At 42.7% G+C, this 27615-nt stretch overlaps 1 protein-coding gene across 3 annotated transcripts; it reads left to right on the top strand.

Annotated features, from left to right (window-relative positions):
- Positions 1–5566: 5566 nt before the first annotated feature.
- On the top strand, positions 5567–26929 carry LOC124141166. 3 transcript variants are annotated; one of them, XM_048392236.1, is made up of 15 exons: positions 5567–5986; positions 6956–7236; positions 8685–8839; positions 10598–10731; positions 11732–11885; positions 12613–13012; positions 13943–14248; positions 14728–14962; positions 16996–17210; positions 17817–18054; positions 19456–19658; positions 20347–21418; positions 22331–22451; positions 23350–23564; positions 25403–26929. In XM_048392236.1, the coding sequence occupies exons 1-15, from the start codon at positions 5683–5685 to the stop codon at positions 25801–25803; spliced, it is 4434 nt and encodes a 1477-aa protein (XP_048248193.1). In that variant the 5' UTR covers positions 5567–5682; the 3' UTR covers positions 25804–26929. The 3 variants fall into 3 exon arrangements, with proteins under 3 accessions (XP_048248193.1, XP_048248194.1, XP_048248195.1); XM_048392237.1 differs by having other exon boundaries at positions 20350–21418; XM_048392238.1 differs by having other exon boundaries at positions 13946–14248.
- Positions 26930–27615: the final 686 nt, after the last annotated feature.

The raw sequence follows: 27615 nt of genomic DNA on the forward strand, positions 1-27615 counted from the left end.
TTAATAAGAGGCAAGGATGGGCCAGTCATCTAAATAAGAGGCAAGGATGGGCCAGTCATCTAAATGAGGGGACAAGGGTGGCCAGTCATCTAAATAAGAGGCAAGGGTGGCCCAGTCATCTAAATGAGGGGACAAGGGTGGCCAGTCATCTAAATGAGGGGACAAGGGTGGACAAGTCATCTAAATGAGGGGACAAGGGTGGACAAGTCATCTAAATGAGGAGGCAAGGGTGGCCAGTCATCTAAATAAGCGGCAAGGGTGGCCCAGTCATCTAAATGAGAGGACAAGGGTGGACAAGTCATCTAAATGAGGGGACAAGGGTTGAAAAGTCATCTAAATGAGGAGGCAAGGGTGGCCAGTCATCTAAATAAGAGGCAAGGGTGTACAAGTCATCTAAATAAGAGGCAAGGATGGCCCAGTCATCTAAATGAGGGGACAAGGGTGGACAAGTCATCTAAATGAGGGGACAAGGGTGGACAAGTCATCTAAATGAGGAGGCAAGGGTGGCCAGTCATCTAAATAAGAGGCAAGGGTGGACAAGTCATCTAAATGAGGGGACAAGGGTGGGCCAGTCATCTAAATGAGGGACAATGATGGGCCAGTCATCTAAACGAGGGACAAGGGTGGCCAGTCATCTAAATAAGAGGCAAGGGTGTACAAGTCATCTAAATGAGAGGACAAGGGTGGACAAGTCATCTAAATGAGGGGACAAGGGTGGACAAGTCATCTAAATGAGGGACAATGATGGGCCAGCCATCTAAATAAGAGGCAAGGATGGGCCAGTCATCTAAATAAGAGGCAAGGATGGGCCAGTCATCTAAATGAGGGGACAAGGGTGGCCAGTCATCTAAATAAGAGGCAAGGGTGGCCCAGTCATCTAAATGAGGGGACAAGGGTGGCCAGTCATCTAAATGAGGGGACAAGGGTGGACAAGTCATCTAAATGAGGGGACAAGGGTGGACAAGTCATCTAAATGAGGAGGCAAGGGTGGCCAGTCATCTAAATAAGCGGCAAGGGTGGCCCAGTCATCTAAATGAGAGGACAAGGGTGGACAAGTCATCTAAATGAGGGGACAAGGGTTGAAAAGTCATCTAAATGAGGAGGCAAGGGTGGCCAGTCATCTAAATAAGAGGCAAGGGTGTACAAGTCATCTAAATAAGAGGCAAGGATGGCCCAGTCATCTAAATGAGGGGACAAGGGTGGACAAGTCATCTAAATGAGGGGACAAGGGTGGACAAGTCATCTAAATGAGGAGGCAAGGGTGGCCAGTCATCTAAATAAGAGGCAAGGGTGGACAAGTCATCTAAATGAGGGGACAAGGGTGGGCCAGTCATCTAAATGAGGGACAATGATGGGCCAGTCATCTAAACGAGGGACAAGGGTGGCCAGTCATCTAAATAAGAGGCAAGGGTGTACAAGTCATCTAAATGAGAGGACAAGGGTGGACAAGTCATCTAAATGAGGGGACAAGGGTGGACAAGTCATCTAAATGAGGGACAATGATGGGCCAGCCATCTAAATAAGAGGCAAGGATGGGCCAGTCATCTAAATGAGGGACAAGGGTGGGCCAGTCATCTAAATGAGGGGACAGTGTTGGGCCAGCCATCTAAATAAGAGGCAAGGGTGGTCCAGTCTGAATGAGGTGGCAAGGGTTTCTCACTTTTTGGCACCATACCCATGCTTATGTGTTCCACCGAAGTGGTAAATGTCTAAGGCCTGCATAACTACAGGACTTCATCCCATGATAAAGCATAAATATTGTAGCTGTTCAACGAGGTGATGAACCAAACACTCCCACTACATGAAGTGAAACTTCCTCAGCACCACACCTCGCTGTACAGACTTGACTAGACTCATGCATTAGCCTTTACCAATGTTGACCCCCATGGGGATTCAGGGTCAGAATTGGTGCCCAGCAATCTGCGCTGGTTGTAAGGTGTGACCGAACTGATCGGGTGGTCAGTCTTGGTGACTCAGTTGATGGCATGCCATCGTACCCCGACGGCGTAGATCGTTGTTCACAATATCAGTCACTAGATTGTCTGGTCCAGACTCAAATATTTACAGACCACCATCATACAGCTGGAATATTGCCGTGTGCGGCGTTATACAACACAGCCAACCAAAGTGGTAAATATCTACATCATTAGTCATGACTGGGATTTCATCGCACATTAAGTTGACATGTTGAGAAATAACTTTAATAGTTTTAAAATGAGTGTTATACACAAGTCACCCGATTCAAGTCTTGTTCAATTATACATTTACATCACTACAAGGTGTGGGGGAAATTATGAGAGTGTTTGTGAAAGTATGATAAAATGTATGGATAGTAGTCGAATGGCAGGGAAAATATGATAGAGTAACAGGGAAAGTGGGGGAAGTGACAGTGAAATTATGATAGATGGGGAAAGTATGATAAAGTGACAGTGAAAGTAAGACAGAGTGACAGGGTAAGTATGAGAGAGTGACAGTGAAAATATGATAGAGTTACAGGGAAAGTATGATAAAGTGACAGGGAAAGTATGAGAAAGTGACAGGGAAAGTATGAGAGAGTGAGTGAAAATATGATAGAGTGAAGGGGAAAGTATGATAAAGTGACAGGGAAAGTAAGACAGTGACAGGGAAAGTATGAAAGAGTGACAGTGAAAATATGATAGAGTGACAGGGAAAGTATGATAAAGTGACAGGGAAAGTATGATAAAGTGACAGGGAAAGTATGAGAGAGTGAAGGGGAAAGTATGATAAAGTGACAGGGAAAGTATTAGAGAGTGACAGGGAAAGTATGAGAGAGTGACAGTGAAAATATGATAGAGTGACGGGGCGGTCGGGTAGCCTAGTGGTTAAAATGTTAGCTCGTCACATCGAAGAACCGGGTTCGATTCCCAACATGGGTACAATGTGTGAAGCCCATTTCTGGTGTCCCCGTGCTGATATTGCTGGAATATTGCTAAAAGCGGCGTAAAACCATACTCACTCACTCACTGATAGAGTGACGGGGAAAGTATGATAAAGTGACAATGAAAGTAAGACATTTACAGGGAAAGTATGAGATAGTGAAGGGGAAATTATGATAAAGAGACAGGGAAAGTATGATAGAGTGGCTGCGAAAGTATGAGAGAGTGATAGGGAAAGTATGATAGAGTGACAGGGAAAGTAAGACAGTGACAGGGAATGTATGAGAGAGTGACAGTGAATGTATGAGAGAGTGACAGTGAAAATATGATAGAGTGACAGAGAAAGTATGATAAAGTGACAGTGAAAGTAAGACAGTGACTGGGAATGTATGAGAGTGTGGCAGTGAAAATATGATAAAGTGACAGGGAAAGTATGAGAGAGTGACAGTGACTGGGAAAGTATGATAAAGTGGCAGGGAAAGGATGATAAAGTGACAGGGAAAGTATGATAAAGTGACAGGGAAAGTATGAGAGAGTGACAGTGACTGGGAAAGTATGATAAAGTGACAGGGAAAGTATGAGAGAGTGACAGTGACTGGGAAAGTATGATAAAGTGACAGGTAATGAATGATAAAGTGACAGGGAAAGGATGATAAAGTGACAGGGAAAGTATGAGAGAGTGACAGTGACTGGGAAAGTATGATAAAGTGACAGGGAAAGGATGATAGAGTGGCAGGGAAAGTATGATAGAATGATAGGGAAAGTATGATAGAGTGACATGGAAAGTATGAGAGAGTGATAGGGAAGGTATGAGAGAGTGACAGGGAAAGTATGAGAAAGTGACAGGGAAAGTATGAGAGAGTGACAGTGACTGGGAAAGTATGATAAAGTGACAGGGAAAGTATAAGAGAGTGATAGGGAAAGTATGATAAAGTGACAGGGAAAGTATAAGAGAGTGACAGGGAAAGGATGATAAAGTGACAGGGAAAGTATGAGAGAGTGACAGTGACTGGGAAAGTATGATAAAGTGACAGGGAAAGGATGATAGAGTGGCAGGGAAAGTATGATAGAATGATAGGGAAAGTATGATAGAGTGACATGGAAAGTATGAGAGAGTGATAGGGAAGGTATGAGAGAGTGACAGGGAAAGTATGAGAAAGTGACAGGGAAAGTATGAGAGAGTGACAGTGACTGGGAAAGTATGATAAAGTGGCAGGGAAAGTATGAGAGAGTGACAGTGACAGGGAAAGTATGAGAAAGTGACAGGGAAAGTATGAGAGAGTGACAGTGACTGGGAAAGTATGATAAAGTGACAGGTAATGAATGATAAAGTGACAGGGAAAGGATGATAAAGTGACAGGGAAAGTATGAGAGAGTGACAGTGACTGGGAAAGTATGATAAAGTGACAGGGAAAGGATGATAGAGTGGCAGGGAAAGTATGATAGAATGATAGGGAAAGTATGATAGAGTGACATGGAAAGTATGAGAGAGTGATAGGGAAGGTATGAGAGAGTGACAGGGAAAGTATGAGAAAGTGACAGGGAAAGTATGAGAGAGTGACAGTGACTGGGAAAGTATGATAAAGTGACAGGGAAAGTATAAGAGAGTGATAGGGAAAGTATGATAAAGTGACAGGGAAAGGATGATAGAGTGACAGGGAAAGTATGATAGAGTGATAGGGAAAGTATAAGAGAGTGATAGGGAAAGTATGATAAAGTGACAGGGAAAGTATGAGAGAGTGACAGTGACTGGGAAAGTATGATAAAGTGACAGGGAAAGTATGAGAGAGTGATAGGGAAAGTATGAGAGAGTGACTGGGAAAGTATGATAAAGTGACAGGGAAAGGATGATAGAGTGACAGGGAAAGTATGATAGAGTGATAGGGAAAGTATAAGAGAGTGATAGGGAAAGTATGATAAAGTGACAGGGAAAGTATGAGAGAGTGACAGTGACTGGGAAAGTATGATAAAGTGACAGGGAAAGTATGAGAAAGTAAAAGGGAATATATGAGAAAGTGATTCTTGCTGATGTTAATGACACACAAAAGTTGGGCATTTGAACAGTTAACTAAATCTCTGCTAGCACAATGGAAATTACCTGTTAAAAATTACCATAAATTATGTTAGGGAAATAAATATGAAACAAAGCCTGATAAAATTACAAAACTACAAGTTTTTACTAATCATTCATTGTGCCAAATGACAGGTATGTTGTCCTTCTTACAACGACCTACAAGGAAAACAATTTTATACAACAAATGCTCAATCATTGTGTTACTCCATATAATTGACTTGTCTATGACAGAGATAGAAAATAACTAGTGTCGAAATCACCAACTTTTTTTTATACATTAGTGCTTACCACAGGTGTAAATCAAATATATATTGACATGTACACACATTATGCTAGATTAATGTATGTACTCTTTACTGTATGAAAAGAGGTTTCTATATTTTACATTCTACATTGCTTTAAAACATCAAATACAATTGTACAAATATATTAGTATATTTGAATTCTGAAGATTACATATAATAAAAAAATATACATATAAGGGAGCTGGTGAGTAATGTCTAATGCGTATTTTTTTAGATGTTCGCTTTAAATAGCTTATGCATTTTTATTCCTTCGCTCCTACTTTTCACATTTCCCGGCCTAGAGGATTTTATCCGGGTCCTATTTCAAGATGGTGGTCGCTAGGCTTAGGCGGTACTGCTACCTCTAAAATTCGATACCCTTGAAAGAGTACATATTGGTAAAATTTGACAGAAGTATTCGTGCATCATGAAGAAGACCCCCAAAAAGGATGGAAGGGGGCATATTTTGAAAGGTCACATAAATTTGTCTACTGTTTATTTATATTTGAAGAGCGGTCAATATCCACCAGGATTGTCGGACTGTGACAAACGAGCGGTCAGGAAGAGAGCCAAATCATTCTCTTTAACAGGCGAGGATTTGTATTTCACCGAGCAGTGGAAAAAGACGAATGCCGAGGATGACAACGCCAAACAGACCGTGCCTCGAAAGGTCCTCATCAGCGAGGAAGAACGGCGCAAAACGGTGTTGGAGGCACATATTGACCCGGAAGGTGCGGTGACAAATCGAATCTGCTTCCGTTTTATCCGGGGGTCTGAAATTTAATGATGAACTGTGAAATAAGGTCACACCTCACACACTGACATTTGGCAGAAGTTGTTTGAAAATGTCCAAAACGCCACACATTGATAAGGAAACATGTTTTTTCGTACATTAATTAAACAGAATCAATGTAGATTCAATATGATGTTTTGTGAAGTTTATTATATTGGAGAGTGTTGGTTTCCATTAAAGTGGAATACCTTTCATGCTTCCCATGATTATGAATGTGACTTACAAATTATTTGTGAATTTCTAAATCACAAGGGAAATACATGAATTATGACACACATAGAACAGAAAGAAGCCATTAGGCTACATAGCATGCATAAGCCTAATTCAATTAAACAGTACTACATTTCTCTATCTTGGCTGTAAAGAAATTGTTAGAAAACTCAAACAGCAACTGTTCTGGAGCTGTTCCTAAGATTGCTGCTATATTTTCTCTTCTAAAGTCATCTCCTAAACATCGCTGATGTATTTTACAAGTTTTCATGTACCAGCATGAGAGAAAGACTCTTTTAATTTCTTGATGAAAATGTTACCCCAAATATAACGTAATATATAGGTTGTACATATTGAAAGACCAAACAACCGCCCCTATAGTCAAGTGGATAAAGCGTCTGCCCTGAGAGTGGAAAGTCAATGCTTCGGTCTCTGGCTGCTCAACCCTTGCCACAGTTTAACTTGGATACACAACTCTGACATAGAATACTGATTCCAAGCTGACCAATCCTTGTTTTATAACCTCAATGCCAAGAGCTAGACAGTATAACAACAAATATAACGTCTATTGGTATGATTGGTTGTTAAACGCGTACTATATAAGAGCCATACTCTTGAATTTACATTAAACACCATTTCACATCACCTAAACATTGCTCAATGTTTAAACAGAATTAAGACTGACATTTTTCTTCAGGAACCCACTATGGTATTGAAAAGACAACCAATGCTGTCAGCAGTCGGTACTACTGGGTTGGTATTTCCCACATAGTTCGGGACATCATACACAACTGCCCCTACTGCCAAGCATCTCGCAGCAACGTCAACTTGTCCATCACACCCTCTCTGTCACGGCTGTTTGGCATCAAGCAGGACCCAGAAGACGGGGACAATGACGGAAACACCAGCATGGTCTCCAGCACACCAATGCAGCTGTTTCAATCCGACATGGAACCTGCCACTTACTTCTGGGAAAAGGTACGTCTGTTTTAGGGCTGGGACGGGTAACTCGGGTACCCGAGTCGGGTGGGTACTGAGAAGGAGCCGGGTACCCACAGGGCTACCCAGACCTGTGGTTAGTCACGTGATATATTGTTTAGTGAAAATTATTATATAGAACTCTATGGTTACACTAAAGTTACTAATGTTCGCATCTCTTTCTGACAATGCACCCATTTTTTTCATATGGTTAAATAAAGATATAACTTAATTCAACTTCAGTGTATGAATGACCAGATTGTTTAATACATGTGTCTAAATACGTTTTGCCAGGGCTATGATAAACATGATAAAAATGTTCCCAATCGGACAGTTTGAGACATCTCCTGAGACCTACAGTGGGTACTCGGGTAGGGTCGGGTAATAGGGTGGTGGGTACCCGGGTAGTAAATTTGGACTCGTCCCAGCCCTTGTCTGTTTTATCTGTGTCTGGTTCATACTTAGTAATAGGGGTGTTAGGTACTGTTGGGAATAGGTTCTAATTCCAGAATGATCATATGTTTAAGAAAGAAATCAGTGATTGATTAATAATTATATAATTATATCATGATATCAATCACTAGATTGTCTGGTCCAGTCTCGATTATTTACAGGCCACCGTCGATCGTCCAGTTGATATGCTCAAAAACAAACAAACAAATATAATTTTGTTATTCCCCATCATTGCTATCAACATCTATAAAAAGCAACTATGCTTGTCGTAAGAGGCGATGGGTCAGGTGGTCAGGCTCGCTGACTTGGTTGATGCATGTCATCGATCCCAATTGCGTGCATCAATGCTCATGATGTCAATCACTGGATTGTCTGGCCCAGACCCGATTATTTACAGACCGCCGTCATATAGCTGGAATATTGCTGAATGCGGCGTTAAACAAACAAACATACAAACAAAACAAATAAAATCAGAACTTTTACTCCAAGGTGAGAGAGAGAGATAGTCACTTTCAAAGGGAGACAACTCCAGATAGGACAGTGCAATATTGTTTAGACAAGGAGAGGAAATGTTTTAGGAGACTTTTCCTGTATTATATTGTGAATAGACATGGTATACATCAATTACTGTCAGGATTTGTATCACAGGTTATTTCCTGGTTCATCCTATTTTGTCGTTTCACACAGAGTACTTAATCAAACATGAAAAGATAAATATCCTGCTCACCTATTTTTCATATGACTTGAGTGTGGTGTTAAGGAACAAACAAACAACATCTTTTTAGCCTAGCAAAGACTTGATCACAGCTGTATTACTGCAGCAAAAAACAACATCATCTCTTTTATTCTTGATTTAGTATGTGGATTAATCATGCTGGGAGGATTTTATCCCTGTGTCTGGTATGTTTGCATGTCAGTCACAAAACCTAGGCTGGATTCTGCGTGTGGTCACAGATGCCGATTGTTAATATACACACCACTCTTCTCATCACCAGGTGGAGCTGCAGATCCTCGGCCCGTACATGTGTGGGAGGCGGTGGGTGTATGTTGCCGTCTGCCTTGACATCTTTTCTCTGTGGCCAGAGGTGACCACACTGGCCGACAAGTCGGCACCGGCCATCACCCACTTCCTGCTCAACCTGATCTGCCGGTAAGTGTCTGCACTTGACAGGATCAAAGCGGATAAAACTGGACGTATATTCAGTGGTTCATGGCGCCAGGGTCTCATTTCCATGGTGTCATAGATAAAAACTTTATATCTCCCTCCATGCTGAGCTATGTACAGGCATCGGGGGCACAAAAAACTGTTGTCTGAATCCTAGCCATGTCACTAAAGTTACAAAGACCCCTCAAGGAACTGCACAGAGTTGCATCCCTTAGCTGTGTCAAGATCTGCAGTTAGGCTCTAATACTTAATTTGCCCTAGTTATACAGCCGAACCTCTTTGTGTTGAACTTGGATGTGTCGAATTCCCGGTTGTGTAGAATTCCCGGTTGTCTCGAACTCAATTGAGGGACCCAAGTGTCCAAATTCAGCATGAAACTTCCCTGATGACTCGAACCCCGGATAACGCAAACATTTTCCCAGGTTCCCACGAGTTCAACACGAGGTTCGACTGTATTTTCTTTCAGCACCATATTCATGCGTGTGGGTTTCACAAAAGTGGTTATGCCTGTATAAACATGAGTTAATTAAAATGACCACCATTTTGAAAGTGACAAAGTAATTATGATCATGATTAATGTTTTCGATCGGATTGAAGTCATGTTACAAGAAGAACTAGTAGATGGTCTGGTAAATTGTCATGCATGTTTCACTTCTAATTCTATGCATTCACTTTATGCATTATGCATGTGTACTTTGTTTTGATCATGTTTATGAACAATAGAACTGTCACTATCATTGTTTCTCCTATTTGAGAAAAGAATCTATGACAAAGTGTTATGAAATTAATTTCGGATGAACCATTACATGAGAGTATATTTCATACTTTTTATAACCCGGGGATGTAATGCGAAGGGATGTAGTAATAGTCTGTTCCTCCATCCATCTGTCCTTCCGTATTTTGTATCCAGGACCTATCTTGAAAACTGTGAAAGATTTGTCATCCAAACTTGGTACATGTATGACATATTAACCAGGGGTTGAAGTAGTGCCTTTTGCTATTGTGGGGGTCGGGGGGGATTTGTCATCTTCTGGTGACTCTTGTTTCTCAAAACAAGTGTCAGAGTTTTTTTGTATTTCCTGATTGAAAGTATGGGTACATAAAGTCAGCATGATACACCACATGGCCACATGGCTTTGTATCATGGTTAGGTACTAAGCTGTACATACTGAAGCAGTAGTGTCTTCTATATTGAAAACTGGGATATAGTAATAGTCTTGTCCGTTCGTCCTTCTATCCTTCCGTATTTTGTTTCCGGAGCGTAACTTGAAAACCATGTAGATTTTTCATCCAAACTTGGTACATGTATTAACCAGGGTCTGAATTGGTGCCTTTTGCTATTGTGGGGGCCAGGGGGATTTGTCATCTTCAGGTGACTCTTGTGTCTTTCCAAGTATGGAAAGTATGGGGACATAAAGTCAGTATGATACACCACATGGCTTTGTATAATGGTTAGATACTTGGCTGTACATACTGAAGTAGTATGTTTTCTATATTGAAAACTGGGTATAAAAGCTAAGAGTCAATATGCTGACTTAAATTTCTGTCATTGTATGTCCACAGTAAGCCTGTGTAATGAACATTACAGCGTCAGGTTAAATCATTAGCATGATTATTATGACATGTGCTTTGCATGAATCTTTGTTTTCTCACTTAGTTTTAATCATATTCATGATGTGAGGACAATAAGGATTTGTAGCTGATATTGGCAGTATTTGACCAACAGTTTGACTTGTTTTTCAGTTATGGTGTGATGAAGAGTGTCATCCTGCGGGAAAATGACTCCACAAAGTTCAGTGACGTCCACATTCGATCTGATCTGTTGAGCAAGGTTGGCATTGAGATAGACCTCGAGAACTTTGTTGTTACCGAGACAAGTGAGTAACAGTGAGATTCTCTAACCCCTGTAGACTGTATGTCCATGTGTGATGCTGTATGTCAATATGTGATCCTGTATGTCCAAATGTGATCCTTGTGTTTTAGGTAACCATGGTAACCTGACCGATCCATTGTTTATCTTTTGACCTAAATGTTTTTGTCACAGCTGTATACAGCTGTCTAGGACCCCATTCCACAAAGCGATCGTAGCGCTATGACAGTCGTAAGTCTATATTAAAGTATGGGAGTAACGATCGCCTTAGCGCTACAATCGCTTTGTGAAACAGCTGTCCAAAAACCCGTAATATATGGGGTAAACATTTTGATGATCCTTCAAAATATTGTTACTGTAGCTGTTTTGACCTACAAGTTCAATAAACATTGCGGCTATCATCAGCCTAAGTATGCCATATGTGTTTAACATTATAAAAAGTAGAAGGAAACAAAACCAAACATCCGACCTACTGACCATATATCTGTTGGGGCCATTCTCATGAACACATTTCATCTTGTTCAACATGTTCTATTCAATGTGATTTTATTGTGTGTTTTTTTATATATATTTTACAAAAAGTTATAAAATCTTGTTCTAAAGCACCACAGTGCTTAAGCTTTGTGTGAATGTAAGGACTACAAGAATATCCAAGTTTGTTCAAGTCATTGCTGATTACACTCAACATCATTGTCCTAAACAATGTTGCAAAAATACTTTTATATTTCAGAACCATTTGCTCCAATGTTTCATTGACTCTCTGTAGATATTTGTACCAAAGTAAGGTTGAAGTGTCATAAACTAAGTCAGGAGAGCTACAGGGCCTTGCAGCTCTACTTTTGGAATAATCAAATGTTATTGACCCTTCTGCACTGTTGAGCCTTCTTATTGGTATTGTGTTGTGAGATCTCATGTAGGCCTATACTGTGTACTTGTGGAAACAATACCACCAGCCACATTGCTTACAAGGCAATAGTATTTAACATATGTTCACTGTATGTCTGTAGAAGAGGTATGGGAGGACTTGGAAAACTCCATCGCAACATTCGTCTCAAGTCAGCCCGATTCCTGGAGCCAGTGCCTGGAGGTTTGCCTGATGCCACATCGAGTGTCTCGTCCCCAGAGAGCGGAATATACCCCAGCTTACCTGGCACATGGAAGGTAGGTAGAAACATGGGGGACATACAGGTACATGATACGTTGTAGCAGGATCACGAGGGGTACATTGGGTTTTGTGCGTACTCGTTAGGTTTTAAACCACTCGCCTCCCGCTTGTGGTATAAAACCAAACACGGGACACACAAATGTCCCCGAGTGATCCTGCTACAACAAATTTATCTTACTGACATGTTGTAATATGACATTGGAAAATAATTCAAACAGATTCAAAATTGATAGAAAATTGCTGTTCGATTGGGCTGAGGTTAGCATGCGCTATATTACTTCAATTGACTCAGAAAAAGCATGCAGCTTTTTGCTTTGAAGCTGGACCCCCACTTTTGTAAGTCAAGGTAAAACCCTGGGTACATACAGATGCATATGTAAGCAAGGATTATATCCTACCTAAATATTATCCCGGGGGAAGTTTTACTCTAGAGTATAGTATCCTACCTTAATGCCACACTGGTATGGGTTCAAATTCACTGGAGAGAATCATCCTGACACTAGAGAATTTCATCCTGGGATGAAAAATAGGGTAGGATAATATTCACTCTTACACATACAATGGTATAAACAAGCTTAATACCGGGAAAACATGTTCTACATATCCTACTTAGCTGTATTTTGGCTTTTCAAGTGTATTAATACTGCCTTGTAAATCAGGACGTATTATAGGAGATACATGCGTTTATGTGATCACACATTATTTTATTCTCCTTTGTTTCAGGGAGTTTCATATGCCTGTAGACCTGTCTCATCAAGATGCCAACTCATACATAGAGGTCAACACAACAAGCAAACAGAAGGCCGAGACCACTGCCACGCTCATGGAGGTGCATTCTGGGTACAAGGACGTTCTTCGGAATGTCAACGCTCATCACCGCGTGTCATCACTCGGTGTGGGCACAACGCCCTATGTGGCGTGTATCGAACCCGGACATTCATTCCCTGTGGTCAAAGTTGCCAGTGTCACCTTGACGGGTGATGAGGTGGAGAAGTACAAGCAGAAGGATGCCAGGTCACTGCCGAGGAACACCCAGGTGAAGACAGTGTCTGTTACTCCGTCCAAACCCCTGGAGAAGGGTCAGAAGAGGCTGGTTGTTGTGTCCGTCATGGAGAAACAACTTGTGAGTAGTCCATGAGTGAGTGAGTGGGTGGGTGAGTTTGAGTGAGCGAATGGGTGGGTGGGTGGTTGGTTGAGTAGGTGGGTGGGACTTGAGTGAGTGAGTAAGTCTGTTGTTGTTTATCTTATATTTTTGGGTGGGTGGATGGGTGGGTGAGTGAGTGGGTGAGTGAGTGGGTGGGTGGATGGGTGAGTAGGTGGGACTTGAGTAAGTAAGTCTATTGTCGTTTATCTTATTTTTTTTAGGGTATGTATTGAGTTAGTGTCTTTTCACTTTGTTATCCAAACTAGTCCTATGACATTTGAAACAGATTCCAATTGTCCATTTATGTGTGTGATCATAGTCTAACCTCCCCCCAAAGAGGAGTGACTTGCCAAAATGATGTTCTGAGCTCTGTCCCACACAAGTGATTTAGCGCTAGGACTAATGTAAGCCTATGTTAAAGTATGGGAGTTACAGTTATATTAGTGCTATCCTCACCATCTCCTGACAGTCTCCGTGTCTAGTGGATAGAACGTCAGCCTGGAGAGCAAAATGTTGAAGGTTCGATTACCGTCTCCATCATACCAAAAGACGTTAAAAGATGGTACTTGTTGTTACCCTGCCTGGCGCTCAGCATTCAGGCTTAAAACAAGGACTGGTCAGCTCGGTATCAGTATACTGTGTCTGAGTAGGGTATCCATGTGAATGCACGTCACTATATAAATGCAATAATTCCAGGTTAAAACCATTTTCACCTCACATGTCCTTGAATGTGATTGGGCCATTTTGTGTGTGCAGAGGGAGAAGGGGCTAGTACAAACAGCCACACACGCACACACACGCACACACACGTCGCTACATAAATGAAATAATCCAATGTTAAACCCCATTTCACCTTCCGTCAATATGTCCTTGAATCTTGCATGTGATTGGGCTGTTTTGTGCATCAAGAAGAAGGGTGAAGACGTGGGGACGGGTGCAGCTGGTGTAAAGATGGAGCAAGACGGCAGCGACATCGATGACGGGGCGTTGTCCACCCATGACATGGACCCCGACTATGCCTCCACCCCTTGCTTGAAGAGAAGTCGCAGACAGGACAAGCAGACGTCGCTGCTACAGTCAGACAGAGTGACGCGTAGGTCGGGCAGGAGGACTGTGCTGCCTTCTGTGGCGAAGGCTCCAGTAGAATCTCAGATGGTGATGGACCATCCTGTGGATAGAGTGTGCTCGTCAGGGATGCATGGCTTGGGATTTGGGGTAGGTTGTTGAAGACGACAGACAGCTTGCTATGTCATGACAATGAGTGGCATCAGCAGTATCCACAATAATCCATAATTCATTAGAACCTGTTAGGGATGCTTGGTGGCCAATATTTGTCCCAAAGTAGCAGACGTCAACTTTCTACTGCGTCACAGGCAGCATGGGTTGTATACTCCCCAGGGACCGGAGAATGAAAATCGAGTGAACACTGATCCGTTGACCAGGGTAGTGCTGTGAGCATGCCTTAGTTTAGTATACTTGAGTGAGTTAAAATTTAATATTTAACGTCACATTGGCAATATTTCAGCCATACCGTGACGATTAGTATACAGTGTACACACGCAGTGAAAAATCTGAAAGGTTTCTGGAATTCAATCCCATAATGTCTTTCAACCAATCAGATTGCAGCAGACACTCCCGTTCGTTTTAAGTTTGCGTTTTTTCCTGACTGACTGACTGACTCACTCACTCCTCAGATGGAAGACCTTGATGCCTATTACTCGGCCCTGGAGCAGTACAAGGTCAACGGCAAGTACCCTGACGGGTTTACCATCCACCAGAAACGTGTCCTGCGCAAGATCAGCCAGAGTTACTTCCTCCTGGATAGTGTGCTGTACTACCTCCAGGGGGCCAAAGGGAAGAAGAAAGTTGTGATCAAGACGGCAACACAGAGACTGGCATTGCTTAGACGGGCTCATATCTCCGACACAGGTAATTTTAGAAATATCTCCGACACAGGTAATGTTAGAAATATCTCCGACACAGGTAATGTTAGAAATATCTCCGACACAGGTAATGCTAGAAATATCTCCGACTCAGGTAATGTTAGAAATATCTCCGACACAGGTAATGTTAGAAATATCTCCGACACGGGTAATGTTAGAAATATCTCCGACTCAGGTAATGTTAGAAATATCTCCGACACAGGTAATGTTAGAAATATCTCTGACACAGGTAATGTTAGAAATATCTCTGACACAGGTAATGTTAGAAATATCTCCGACACAGGTAATGTTAGAAATATCTCTGACACAGGTAATGTTAGAAATATCTCTGACACAGGTAATGTTAGAAATATCTCCGACACGGGTAATGTTAGAAATATCTCCGACTCAGGTAATGTTAGAAATATCTCCGACACAGGTAATGCTAGAAATATCTCCGACACGGGTAATGTTAGAAATATCTCCGACTCAGGTAATGTTAGAAATATCTCCGACACAGGTAATGTTAGAAATATCTCTGACACAGGTAATGTTAGAAATATCTCTGACACAGGTAATGTTAGAAATATCTCCGACACAGGTAATGTTAGAAATATCTCCGACTCAGGTAATGTTAGAAATATCTCCGACACAGGTAATGCTAGAAATATCTCCGACACGGGTAATGTTAGAAATATCTCCGACTCAGGTAATGTTAGAAATATCTCTGACACAGGTAATGTTAGAAATATTTCCGACACAGGTAATGTTAGAAATATCTCCGACACGGGTAATGTTAGAAATATCTCCGACACGGGTAATGTTAGAAATATCTCCGACACGGGTAATGTTAGAAATATCTCCGACACGGGTAATGTTAGAAATATCTCCGACACGGGTAATGTTAGAAATATCTCCGACTCAGGTAATGTTAGAAATATCTCCGACACAGGTAATGTTAGAAATATCTCTGACACAGGTAATGTTAGAAATATCTCTGACACAGGTAATGTTAGAAATATCTCCGACACAGGTAATGTTAGAAATATCTCTGACACAGGTAATGTTAGAAATATCTCTGACACAGGTAATGTTAGAAATATCTCCGACACAGGTAATGTTAGAAATATCTCCGACTCAGGTAATGTTAGAAATATCTCCGACACAGGTAATGCTAGAAATATCTCCGACACGGGTAATGTTAGAAATATCTCCGACTCAGGTAATGTTAGAAATATCTCCGACACAGGTAATGTTAGAAATATCTCTGACACAGGTAATGTTAGAAATATCTCTGACACAGGTAATGTTAGAAATATCTCCGACACAGGTAATGTTAGAAATATCTCCGACTCAGGTAATGTTAGAAATATCTCCGACACAGGTAATGCTAGAAATATCTCCGACACGGGTAATGTTAGAAATATCTCCGACTCAGGTAATGTTAGAAATATCTCTGACACAGGTAATGTTAGAAATATTTCCGACACAGGTAATGTTAGAAATATCTCCGACACGGGTAATGTTAGAAATATCTCCGACACGGGTAATGTTAGAAATATCTCTGACACAGGTAATGTTAGAAATATTTCCGACACAGGTAATGTTAGAAATATCTCCGACACAGGTAATGTTAGAAATATTTCCGACACAGGTAATGTTAGAAATATCTCCGACACGGGTAATGTTAGAAATATCTCTGACACAGGTAATGTTAGAAATATTTCCGACACAGGTAATGTTAGAAATATCTCCGACACAGGTAATGTTAGAAATATTTCCGACACAGGTAATGTTAGAAATATCTCCGACACAGGTAATGCTAGAAATATCTCCGACACAGGTAATGTTAGAAATATCTCCGACACGGGTAATGTTAGAAATATCTCCGACACAGGTAATGTTAGAAATATCTCTGACACGGGTAATGTTAGAAATATCTCTGACACAGGTAATGTTAGAAATATCTCCGACACGGGTAATGTTAGAAATATCTCTGATACAGGTTGACTGAAACTGTAACGTCTGAATTCATTGCAGGTTCCCATGTGTGTCGAACAAAAGTGATTGACCGACTTGATTCCTGGAACACATATTGGAAGGGTCTGACGTTAGACTGTGAAGCATTTGTTCGAGCGTGCCCTTCTTGCCACCATGGCAAGGAGAGGACACGATCAGACCACAACACGACAGTCAGAAGGGCAGACGGCACCACAGATGAAGATGACCTTGACATTGAACTTGATGTATCAGGAGTAAGTAGACAGGATAGTGGTGTCAGCTAGGATATCTGTTAAAAAAATATTTTAAAATATATGAAGTTAAAGAGATTTCCTCATCCAAATTTCGTACCTCTCAATTGAGAAGGGCATTGGTGGCACAATTCACTGTGCAGAGTTGTGTCCCATTTGGCTGTGAAAGCTGTGATCGTGGGTTTGAATCACGGTTCACATGTCCTGTAAATAATCAAGTCTGGAGCAGAACAGAGAGTGAAAGAGTGAATGTCGTTATTAACGTCCTGTAAATAATCAAGTCTGGAGCAGAACAGAGAGTGAGAGAGTGAATGTTGTTATGCATGCCCTGTAAATAATCAAGTCTGGGGCAGTAGATTGAGTGAGTGAGTGAATGTCGTTATACATGTCACACATCAAGGTTGGATGATTCTGTTTAGACGAGAGGGGAGCAAACCTCAATTCCCAGGTATGCATTGCCATGTACAGCACATTGTGGTCGTGGCCCAGTAGCTTACTGCCCCTCTGTGTGGGTGATGTGGACTTGAACATAGAAGTCCACCTGACCCTTGAGGAGGGCAGTAACTGCACATGAATGCCTGGTAATATAGAGCTGTCTGTCACTATCAGGACACCGATGATGGTCTGGAGGAGAGCTATGACGACCTGCTGGAGTACCTGAAGAAGCAGAAGTATCCCCTCAGCTGCAGCAAGAACTTCAAGTGCAATCTGAGGAGGAAGAGCAAGAGCTTCGTGCTGATCGACTCCGTGCTGCACTACGTCTCCCGACACAGCAGCGAGGAACAGCCAAGACGTGTACTCATCTCGGAGGAAGACCGGACCCAAGCCATCAGAGAGGCCCACTCAGGTGGGAAGCATCCATTGCTTGATTTAGCTCCATATAACATGCACCAGTGCAACCTATTATTAAAAAATTCAACCTAATATTTATGTCTAAATCTTTCAAGTTTGTGTCTGACTAACCCTTACAAGTCCATACGACAATGATCCTTGAACACATTCAGTTCCTGAGCTTTATTTACCTGACAACTTCTATAATCCTTGTGTGATGTGTAATTTGTCATACTTTTGGGGGCTTGATGTCATCTAACTGTGGGTACTTCAAGATTATGTGCACATTTCAAGTAGCGTGAGGTTTCAAATGCTAAATTCAGGAGGGTTAAATCTACAGGTAACCTAGCTCTACATTGAAAACACAGTATGTTTATCTCCATTCTACCATGACTAAATAAAAGGCGAACTCTTTGGTGTTAGCAAATATATTGAGTGAAGCGGCATTTTGAGTGGGTTTTCAATCTGAATTACCGAATCACCGACAACAGTCTGTAAACAAAATATGGTGCTGTATATGCTCAAGCAGTTTGTTCACACCGTAATATTTAACTTAAACGTATGACAGGCATTGAAAGCATATAAGCACGGTAACTTGGTAAGCTTACAAGAAGTGGGCACCTCTGAAGAAAACTAAGCAAGCTTTCTAAAGCTTCGTTCCACATTGCACGTCACCATTATGACGTCACAGTCGTATATAGAAAAGCGTCAAATTCCAAGCTCTCTGTTGTCCCAAAACTTAAAACACATTGTCTTTGTAGATTCCTACCGTGGTTTCTGCATGAGATGTATTGCCACACATGCTTTGAATATTGTAGTAACCGCAACTTTGCATTTTGTAACCTGTAATTGTAGATATAATTATTTGAATATGCCTACCGACAATGACTGATAAATGTACTATTCTATGAATGTTAGCTTCCGTGGTGATGCGGCCCTCAAACCAGCTGTGTCAATCAGAGGGGGTTTATTGTGATTTAATAGCCTCTGATTGAGCAATCAGAATCGAGTAATTTCCAAATTCATGGTAGAATATAAAATAATCTGCATTTACTATCAGATTTCATGCATTTTGTTGTTCCACATTGTTGTTAATCATTACTGTACTCCATGAAGTTCCGGGCTAGAGATGATCTTCAGCAACCCATGCTTGTCATAAGAGGCGACTAAAGGGATCAGGTGGTCAGGCGCGCTGTCTTGGCTGATGGATGTCTCCCCAATTGCTTTTTTCCAAGCTCATGATTTCAATCACTGGAATGTCTTGTCCAGACTCGGTTATTTACAGACCGCTGTTGTATAGCTGTAATATTTCTGAATCTGCGTTAAACAACAAACCAACCAACCAACAAATACTGTTGTATTTCCAGTACATCACACATATTTTTTTAATCTGAAGTGTTGTATGTTCATCCCTCAGATCAGCACTATGGTCGCAACAAGACATACATGGTGGTGCGTGACAAGTACTACTGGAAGGGAATGATGGAGGACATCACCAACTTTGTGAAGAAGTGTTGCCAGATGGAGGTACGTGGCCACGCTACGGAGGAGGAGCTGGTGAGACGCAGGACGCACATGACAGACAGGGTCAACTGGTTCAGGGAGAAGATTGCCAGTCAGGTGAGTCACACGGCCCTCTGGTGTCTTGATGGTGTGAGGTGAGTCACACGACCCTCTGGTGTCTTGATGGTGTGAGGTGAGTCACACGACCCTCTGGTGTCTTGATGGTGTGAGGTGAGTCACACGGCCCTCTGGTGTCTTGATGGTGTGAGGTGAGTCACACGACCCTCTGGTGTCTTGATGGTGTGAGGTGAGTCACAAGACCCTCTGGTGTCTTGATGGTGTCAGGTGAGTCACACGGCCCTCTGGTGTCTTGATGGTGTCAGGTGAGGGGAAATAGGGTTTAACACTGCTTTCAAGTTTTTTGCACTCATAGAGATGTGTGCGTGCATTAACTGGTTGTTTTGTTCCAGATTGGGAAGGATTAGACACTTTTAAAGAATTCTATGCGTGCTTGACCTGATTGTGTTGTGTGCAGCAGGATGTGGTGCATATTGTGTTGACCTGATTGTGTTGTGTGCAGCAGAATGTGGTGCATATTGTGTTGACCTGATTGTGTTGTGTGCAGCAGAATGAGGTGCATATTGTGTTGACCTGATTGCGTTGTGTGTAGCAGGATGTGGTGCAGATTACATTGACCTGATTGTGTTGTGTGCAGCAGGATGTGGTGCAGATTATATTAACCTGATTGTGTTGTGTGCAGCAGGATGTGGTGCAGATTATATTGACCTGATTCTGTTGTGTGCAGCAGGATGCTGATCTGTCGGGTGAGAACGTGATGCAGATCCTGATGAAGACTGAGCACATGGAGACGGAGGAGGTGGACAATGTGAGTGTGAGTGAGGTGGCTGCAGTGAAAACCCTGGTTGATGTCTCACAGACTCACGAGGTGCACAAGGAGATGGACTCACATGGTGACCGTCCTTCCCACACAGCTGATGCAGCTCAAGGAGCAGCTGGAGCTGGGGCTCTGATGGACAGGAGCTGCCGCGAGGCAACATCTCAGCAATCTGAAAGAGACGTGCCTGTTGATGAGGCTCGTGTTGAACAAGGAAATTATGTGATAGATGTGAAGGTGTATAGTGACGAGATGGATTCTGAGCGTGCAGGATCTCACAGTGTTGTTGTGGAATCAGTGGAGCCAGGGAAGGGAGTTCCCCAACACATTCCGTCCAGTCAGGAGGCTACCTTGGTGGTGGACGTACAAACCCCCACAAATAGTATAGTCAGTAACTCTCAGGGATTGGACCAGTCCTCATCCCCATCCACAAGTGCTATTATTCGGGAACAAGGAATCCCTGTGACAACTAGTCGGCCGTCGCCAGGCAGGGTGGATATGGTGATGGTGCCATATGATCAGTGGAACACTCCCGACCTGAAGATGCTCAGTGACAGAGTCAGGATGTCCAACCCAGGGGAACGTGTCAGTGTGGAACAAATCCAAGACCAGGAACAGTCCGTGATCCTGTCCAAAGTGAACAATGCAACTATGAGTTCTGGGAATGCGTTCGCGGAGCTTGTAAAAGCCACAGTGGGGGACCTGGCTCAGGAGGACACAGTGGAGAAAGTTTTGGAAACTGCGTCAGCGGTTGCATCCATCCCTGATCCTTCCCCAACAGGGGATGCCCAGATGGAGGTGGATGAAGAAGAGGAGGAAGAGGAGGAAGATGACTATGCTCAGGAGGAAGATGAGTCTGATGCAGAGAAGGAAGTCAAGGATGTTGATGCTAAATCCCAGGTGACATCAGTTCCGAAGAAAACACCCAAGTTTAACTGTGAAATCTGTGGCAAGGAGGTCAAGGGGGAAGTTACTTTCAAAAGTAAGACCTTTTTCTGATTTCCTGTGATAAGTATTAGTGATTCGTGTGATAATGATGAAAATAATGACAATGATTAATATTTACTGGGACCGGTGACAATAATTGTCCACTTGTATTATGTATAGTTAAATCATGTGTATTGCACTTGTCCCCACACAAAAGAATGTTCCGAGCACCTGACATTTATCCTTGGTCACTGTATTCAAAAGCATTCATATTACATTCTCAGCTGCCTACAAGGTTTAAATTCATATACCCATCTACCAACGGTGATTACGGGTTAGAATTGCTTCCGAGTAATCTATGTCAGTTAATGGATTGGGTGGTCAGACTTGGTGACATGGTTCATCCCCACAAAGGGAGGGAAGACATTTTGGTTTGGGCTTGCCTCCTGTTGGCATCCTATTCCGATCCACATCTTAATACCGTTCAATATTTTTCAACGAAACTTGGCATATTCATTGCTCATTAGCTAAACTGGTGCCTTTTCTATTTTGAAATTTTCCTTAATTATATTCAGATATTTTTTTATGTTTCAATGGAGACAATTTCAACTTAGTCTCAAACAACTCTTGGCTTCATTGCCGAGCCCTAACTCTCGAACTAATGAATATTTTTGCATTGAACTATACATGTGCAATGACCACATGCTCTTCTATTGTCTTTTCATATTTTTCAATTAGTAATTTTTGGAATTTTTGTGCTTCAATGTAAACAATTTGGACAGTCTTTCTACTAAGCATAAAGCTATGGATTGTTCATTATGGGTACAGAAACAGCTTCAACTAAAACAGGATGGGGGAGATATCTGTTTTTATGAGTGAAAATACATTCTAGTTTTACTTGACACTGGCCTAGGACTAGTGGCTAAAGTGGCCTATTCACTTACCCTGTCATATTTTGTGTCCCCAGTGCACATGTACAAGCACACCGGCATCAAGCCCTTCACCTGCGAGATGTGTCCCAAGAAGTTCAGCAACAACAAGAGTCTGCGCATCCATCTGCGGAAACACACGGGGGACACTCCGTACCTGTAAGTGCTCATCACGTTCCTGTAACAAAACACACGGGGGACACTCCGTACCTGTAAGTGCTCATCACGTTCTTGTAACAAAACACACGGGGGACACTCCGTACCTGTAAGTGCTCATCACGTTCCTGTAACAAAACACACGGGGGACACTCCGTACCTGTAAGTGCTCATCACGTTCCTGTAACAAAACACATGGGGGACACTCCGTACCTGTAAGTGCTCATCACGTTCCTGTAACAAAACACATGGTGGGACACTCCGTACCTGTAAGTGGTCATCACGTTCCTGTAACAAAACACACGGGGGACACTCCGTACCTGTAAGTGGTCATCACGTTCCTGTAACAAAACACACGGGGGACACTCCGTACCTGTAAGTGTTCATCACGTTCATGTAACAAAACACATGGGGGACACTCCGTACCTGTAAGTGCTCATCACGTTCCTGTAACAAAACACATGGGGGACCCACCGTACCTGTAAGTGCTCATCAGGTCCATGTAACAAAACACACGGGGGACACTCCGTACCTGTAAGTTCTCATCACGTTCCTGTAACAAAACACACGGAGGACACTCCGTACCTGTAAGTGCTCATCACGTCCATGTAACAAAACACACGGGGGACACTCCGTACCGGTAAGTTCTCATCATGTTCCTGTAACAAAACACACGGAGGACACTCCGTACCTATAAGTGCTCATCACGTCCATGTAACAAAACACACAGGGGACACTCCGTACCTGCAAGTGCTCATCACGTTCATGTAACAAAACACACGGGTTGCTGAAGACCTATTCTACCCCGGAATCTTCACGGGTCCTGAATGCATAGTAGTTGAACTATCTGTTAGGCACACAAGTTGTGACATGCCATGACCTATCTTGTCTTGTTTCACAGCTGTAATCTGTGTGGCAAGGGCTTCTCCCGAGCAACATCTCTGCGGTACCACCTGAGGGCTCACGAGGAAGGAGGGGGTGTACCGGTGTCGTGTGATGAATGTGGAAGGGATTTCACCACGCCAAGTCGACTGGACAAACACAAAGCCTGCAAGCATCCAGTTGAAGCCCCAGTGTTCCAGTGTGCGGACTGTGGCAAGGTGTTCACTGCACAGAGTGAGTAGTACCCTGCTTGACATTGGGAAAGAATGAGATGAGTCAGTACGCACAGTCTTGCATACACTGTCCCTCCATCACCCTTAAACCGCCTCCGTGGTCTTGTGGTAGAGCGTCTGCCCGGAGAGTGGAATGTCCGGGGTTCGATCCCCGGCCGCGTCATACCAAAAGACGTTAAAAGATGGTACTTGGTGTTACCCTGTCTGCGCTCGGCATTAAGGGGCTAAAACAAGGACTGGTCGGCTCGGAGTCAGTATACTGTGTCTGAGTGGGGTATTCATGTTAAACTGCGGCATGGTATCTCAGTGAGCTAGCACTATAAATCGGCATCAGTCCGGACTAGTACAAGCAGCCACACACACACTTGCATGCATGTCGCTATATAAGTGCAATAATCTTTGACGCGACGTTAAACCCAATTTCACCTCACCTCACCATCACCCTTAAATAGATACATCTATTATGTTGTAGTGATGCGTGTCTAGTTGTCGTTGTTTAACACTGCACTCAGCAATATTCCAGCTACCGGTATATGATGGCAGTTTGTAAGTAATCGAGACTAGTGATTGATATTGTAAGCAATGATCCATGTCATCGGGGAACAAGGACGCTATATCAACCAAGTCACTGATCCATTTGGTTGACCCTTATGACCAGCATAAGTTGCTGGAGACCTATTCTAACCCAGAATCCCCACAACTGGTAGCTTGAGCAATGAACAGGGCTTGATATAGCTCTATAAAACATGTAACCTATTATTGAAAAATGCAGCCTTATATTTATGTCTACATGCACCAAGTGCATGTAAAAATAATAATATGTGTCCGACTAACCCTTTATTGTTCTCACAACATCGAAATTGAACACAAGTCCTCTAAGTTTTTTTACCATAATATATCACTTATCCTAGTGTTGTGCATAATTTGTCATGCTTTGTTGGACTTGACGTCATCAAACTGTAGACACTTAAAGATTGTGTGCACATGTTCCTGTAACCATGGTAACGTTTAACAGCAATACGCAGTGCTGTAGCCAGCCAGGGGGCAGGGGGGGGCAGTTGTCCCACCTGGATTTTTTATAGAAAACATTTTTACTTGTGAAAGTTAACTTGAATAAGAAATGAATAATATTATATATCATGTATATATTGCCCCCCTGTCAAAAAAAGTTAACTACGGCCTTGAATACGTCATTTATTTACTGACACTGGCAGGAGACCGGCCTCTGTTTCAACTTTGATAAATTTATGGAACCATAGTGCAACCCGGTTTTCTCTGGTGCAACCCGGTTTTCTCTGGTGCAACTAGGTTTTCATTCCAACATGCACCTGGTACAAGTTAAATCCAGTTCCTTAAATTGAGCCCTGAATGATTCATGCCATCAGTGTAAAAAATAACACAACCAGATCACCGGAGCGGGGTGTCCATGTTAATCCGAGGGCTTGCGCTGTAAAACCAGCATCAGTCCGGACTAGGTCTAGGTGCCAGACATACAGACAGACACACACGTCGCTATATGAGTGCAATAATCTTGAACGATCTTAAGACCCATATCCCACACCTTTGGTGAGTTTGAGGTATTGCCCTAATTGGGGATCTATTCTGGCTTTAAGTCCCCACTGGGGTCTCAGTGCTAGACTGCTACAGTTCACAACTGTTTCTGTTTACAGAATCAGACCCAACCTCACCCAAGAGCTAATCCTAAACATGCTCAAGTTTGTTGTTGCATATCATAGATCAGCCCCAACCATGAATAGCAAAGATTCAGTTCAGTAACTAAGTGACATCTTTTCATGGATTTATTGTTTCACAAATGTATTGTATGTGTTTTTGATTCAGGGAGCTTGAAGCGGCACATGGTCTCCCATCAAGGTATCCGCCAGTACCAGTGTGAGGTTTGTGGGCGGGGCTTCTTCCGCAAGGAGTACCTCAACAGTCACCTCGCACAACATCCCGAAGCCTTCGATGTCCACGGCGGCCACAAGATTCTGAAAAACCGCCCCAAGAAGAAGCAGGTTGTTGTTGACCTTGACCCCAACACAGGTTTACAGGTCCAGTCTGTGGTACAGGTGGCAGGGAATCAGCCCGCGGCCCAGACGTCCGACTCAACGGCGTACGTGTTTCCTCAGGAGAGTGTCCAGTATGAAGTGGAGTGTCTGACGAGCGAGTCAACTCTCACAGAGGCCGACCTCAAGGCCATCCACTTCCTTGCTCAAGCTAGTATACATGGCCAGTTCTGAACATCAGAAAGCCAACCTGCGAACTACTTCTGACAATCAGAACATCAGAGTAACCTGCTGCGGAATAGTTCTGAATGTCAGAAAACCTTGCTGCTAACTAGTTCGGAATGTCAGAATACCCTGCTGCGAATTAGTTCTGAATGTCAGAACGCCATGCTATGGACTAGTTCTAAACATCAGACGGCCAAGCTGCGGAGTAGTTCTGAACATGAGAACGCAATGATATGGACTAGTTCTAAACATCAGATCCCCAAGCCGTGGAGTAGTTCTGAACACGAGAACGCCATGCTATGGACTAGTTCTAAACATCAGACCCCCCAAGCCGTGGAGTAGTTCTGAACACGAGAACGCCATGCTATGGACTAGTTCTAAACATCAGACCCCCCAAGCCGTGGAGTACTTCTGAACATGAGAACGCCATGCTGCAGACAAATGGCACTGGGTTATGGCAAATGGCACCTGATTATGATACTTATCATCAAAACATTGTGATACTGTGAATAACTGGGTCAAGAGTTTATAATCTGTGTTTGCGCGCATGTTTTTGAAACATGGTAATGATGATGATGAAATGATCATGATACATACAAACCATAGGATCTCCAAAGTGTTCTGAAATTGCATGTACAGTGTATTTTACACCAGACTGATGGGACCATTGATGACTGACATGCTCCACATTTAATACTTGATTCACAGTCAACATGATAATCATATGAAATAATCACAGTAATCAAAATAATATTGATCAACTCAGATGCCTAAATTAATATTATATTTGATCATGGCGATGATCATTATTATCATGGACCGTGTACTATATCATTTTCCCGCTGTTTTGTTTTTTGGCAGCGAAACTCACCAACATTTTATACCCTGGAAACTTGCGATTGTAATCATGGTAGTACTACTACACAGTTTAATCTTCTTACATGATACATGATGCCTTGCTACGCTACCTTTGGGGCCAAATAATTGATGAGCGTTATATAAGTGTATCAAGTGAAGAGGTTGTTACGCATGGAACAAGGGCTGGTCTGAGGGCCTGCATTTACATAAGACTTACATTACATTGCGTTGTTTGTGATGTTGAATAAAAATATGGGCTACCATCTTTCAGTGGTAATGTGACTAGAGTCTTTTATCCCCATCAAATAGGAGAGAGATTTATACATGAAACGAAGATGGTTTTGTTATTGTTCTTCTACAACAGATGCTCATACATTCAAGGGCATTTGAAGCAGTGGATTGTGGAGATGACATCACATGATCAGGTCACTGGTAGACAATGTCTTCAGCACCGGTATTTCAAAAGTTTCCGGACTGCCTCCATGAACCGATCTCCAGAGCGTCCGTCTGGAGATCCCCGGCCATTACATGATCAGGTCACTGGTAGACAATGTCTTCACCTGTATTTCAAAAGTTTCCGGACTGCCTCCATGGACCGATCTCCAGAGCGTCCGTCTGGAGATCCCCGGCCAACGTCATACCAAAAGAAGTTAAAAGATGGTACTTGTTGTTACCCTGCCTGGTGCTTGGCATTAAGGGGGTAACATTAAGATTGGTCAGCTCGGAGTCAATATTGTGTCTGAGTTGGGTATTCATGTTAAACTGCGAACTATTTTACACAAACACATACACACTAATATATATATTTTCATGCAATAATCAGTGCAATAATCTTGGATGTGACGTTAAGCCCCATTTCACACCACCTTCAATAGTTTCCATTGTGTGAATTTGTTCTGGCTGTTAACAGCGTTATCATCACCCACCCAAAACGCCCGTCCAGCCTGTGTGGACGCCATGACG

The sequence above is a fragment of the Haliotis rufescens genome, unplaced genomic scaffold (genome assembly GCF_023055435.1).
Source record: "Haliotis rufescens isolate VD_foot unplaced genomic scaffold, xgHalRufe1.0.p SCAF_11, whole genome shotgun sequence".
Lineage (NCBI taxonomy): Eukaryota > Metazoa > Mollusca > Gastropoda > Lepetellida > Haliotidae > Haliotis > Haliotis rufescens.

Excerpts from the sequence above, each read along its gene's own strand:
- LOC124141166 (XM_048392236.1), top strand. The coding sequence starts at position 5,683 with ATGAAGAAGACCCCCAAAAAGGATGGAAGGGGGCATATTTTGAAAGGT. Across the intron at positions 8,840-10,597 it reads CTGCTCAACCTGATCTGCCG|TTATGGTGTGATGAAGAGTG; the intron begins GTAAGTGTCTGC and ends CTTGTTTTTCAG. Across the intron at positions 19,659-20,346 it reads GGGAGAAGATTGCCAGTCAG|CAGGATGCTGATCTGTCGGG; the intron begins GTGAGTCACACG and ends TGTTGTGTGCAG.